Raw genomic sequence first — 954 nt, forward strand, 5'->3', positions numbered from 1 at the left:
ATAGACCTGACGTATATAGACCTGACGGTACGAAAAATTCCATTCAATTTAAAGCAGATAAGAGTTTTGATCGGATAAAAAACGCAAGTCCAATTCATTAATAACTGGATCGAATATTGATAAATTTAGCAGAATATATAATGTCAACCGCTATCAAAGTGATGTCACTATCACTGCCAATCAGGCAAATAATTCAAATTGTTCCAATTGCTGAGTCAGTAATTTTGATAATGATAAATTCTTAATAGTGAATAAACCTAAATTATTATTGTAAGTAAGCCAAATATAAATATACCATCAAGATCATCTCTAAAAGTGGTTGAAAATCCTGGCAAATTATCCATTTCTTGCTTATTGAAGTGGTCAGGAAATGCTTCCTATAATAAGATTGTAAAAGATTGTAAAAGATTTAAAAAGATATTTCTTCAAGATCCGGAAATGTTTTATCATTTCAGAATATTAATATTACTTTAAGTTGTCTGGTGGCATTGGTTGTTGGTGCTACACTCATGAATCTTCCATCACCAAAACCTTGACGTAATAGCATATTGCATTCACGTGCTAACGTACGAGGTGATCGGAATGTTTGACATTTTTTTTTCATACAACGATATGCTGGATATTCCTAAAAAAAAAAAGAAATCAAAGGAAATCTTTGCACACTACATTCATGCAGTTCTCTATATTAATTAATAATCTTCTCATTTTGTTTTGTAATCTATACGTCAATGATCTTTATAAAAGATCGAATGGTTTTTAAAATAAACTTTTAATTGATCTTTACTTTTTCATCAATAATTTTCTAATTTTAAGCTAAATTTTACAAATAACGAATCATTTTCTAATATTATGCATTATTAACCTTTACAGTATTGAGATATTTTACGCGACGCATGAAAAATTTCATCGATGAGCCACAACGATGGCATGGTATGCATTTTTTAGTGCACATCA

At 29.6% G+C, this 954-nt stretch overlaps 1 protein-coding gene across 1 annotated transcript; it reads right to left on the reverse strand.

Annotated features, from left to right (window-relative positions):
- Positions 1-257: 257 nt before the first annotated feature.
- Positions 258-952, reverse strand: LOAG_11874 (hypothetical protein; the record flags this gene model as incomplete). The annotated part of the gene is made up of 3 exons (XM_003147391.1): positions 258-377; positions 470-625; positions 863-952. 3 exons carry the CDS (start codon positions 950-952, stop codon positions 258-260), a joined length of 366 nt encoding a protein of 121 aa, XP_003147439.1.
- Positions 953-954: the final 2 nt, after the last annotated feature.

Source organism: Loa loa (assembly GCF_000183805.2).
Source record: "Loa loa unplaced genomic scaffold supercont3.243, whole genome shotgun sequence".
Taxonomy (NCBI): domain Eukaryota; kingdom Metazoa; phylum Nematoda; class Chromadorea; order Rhabditida; family Onchocercidae; genus Loa; species Loa loa.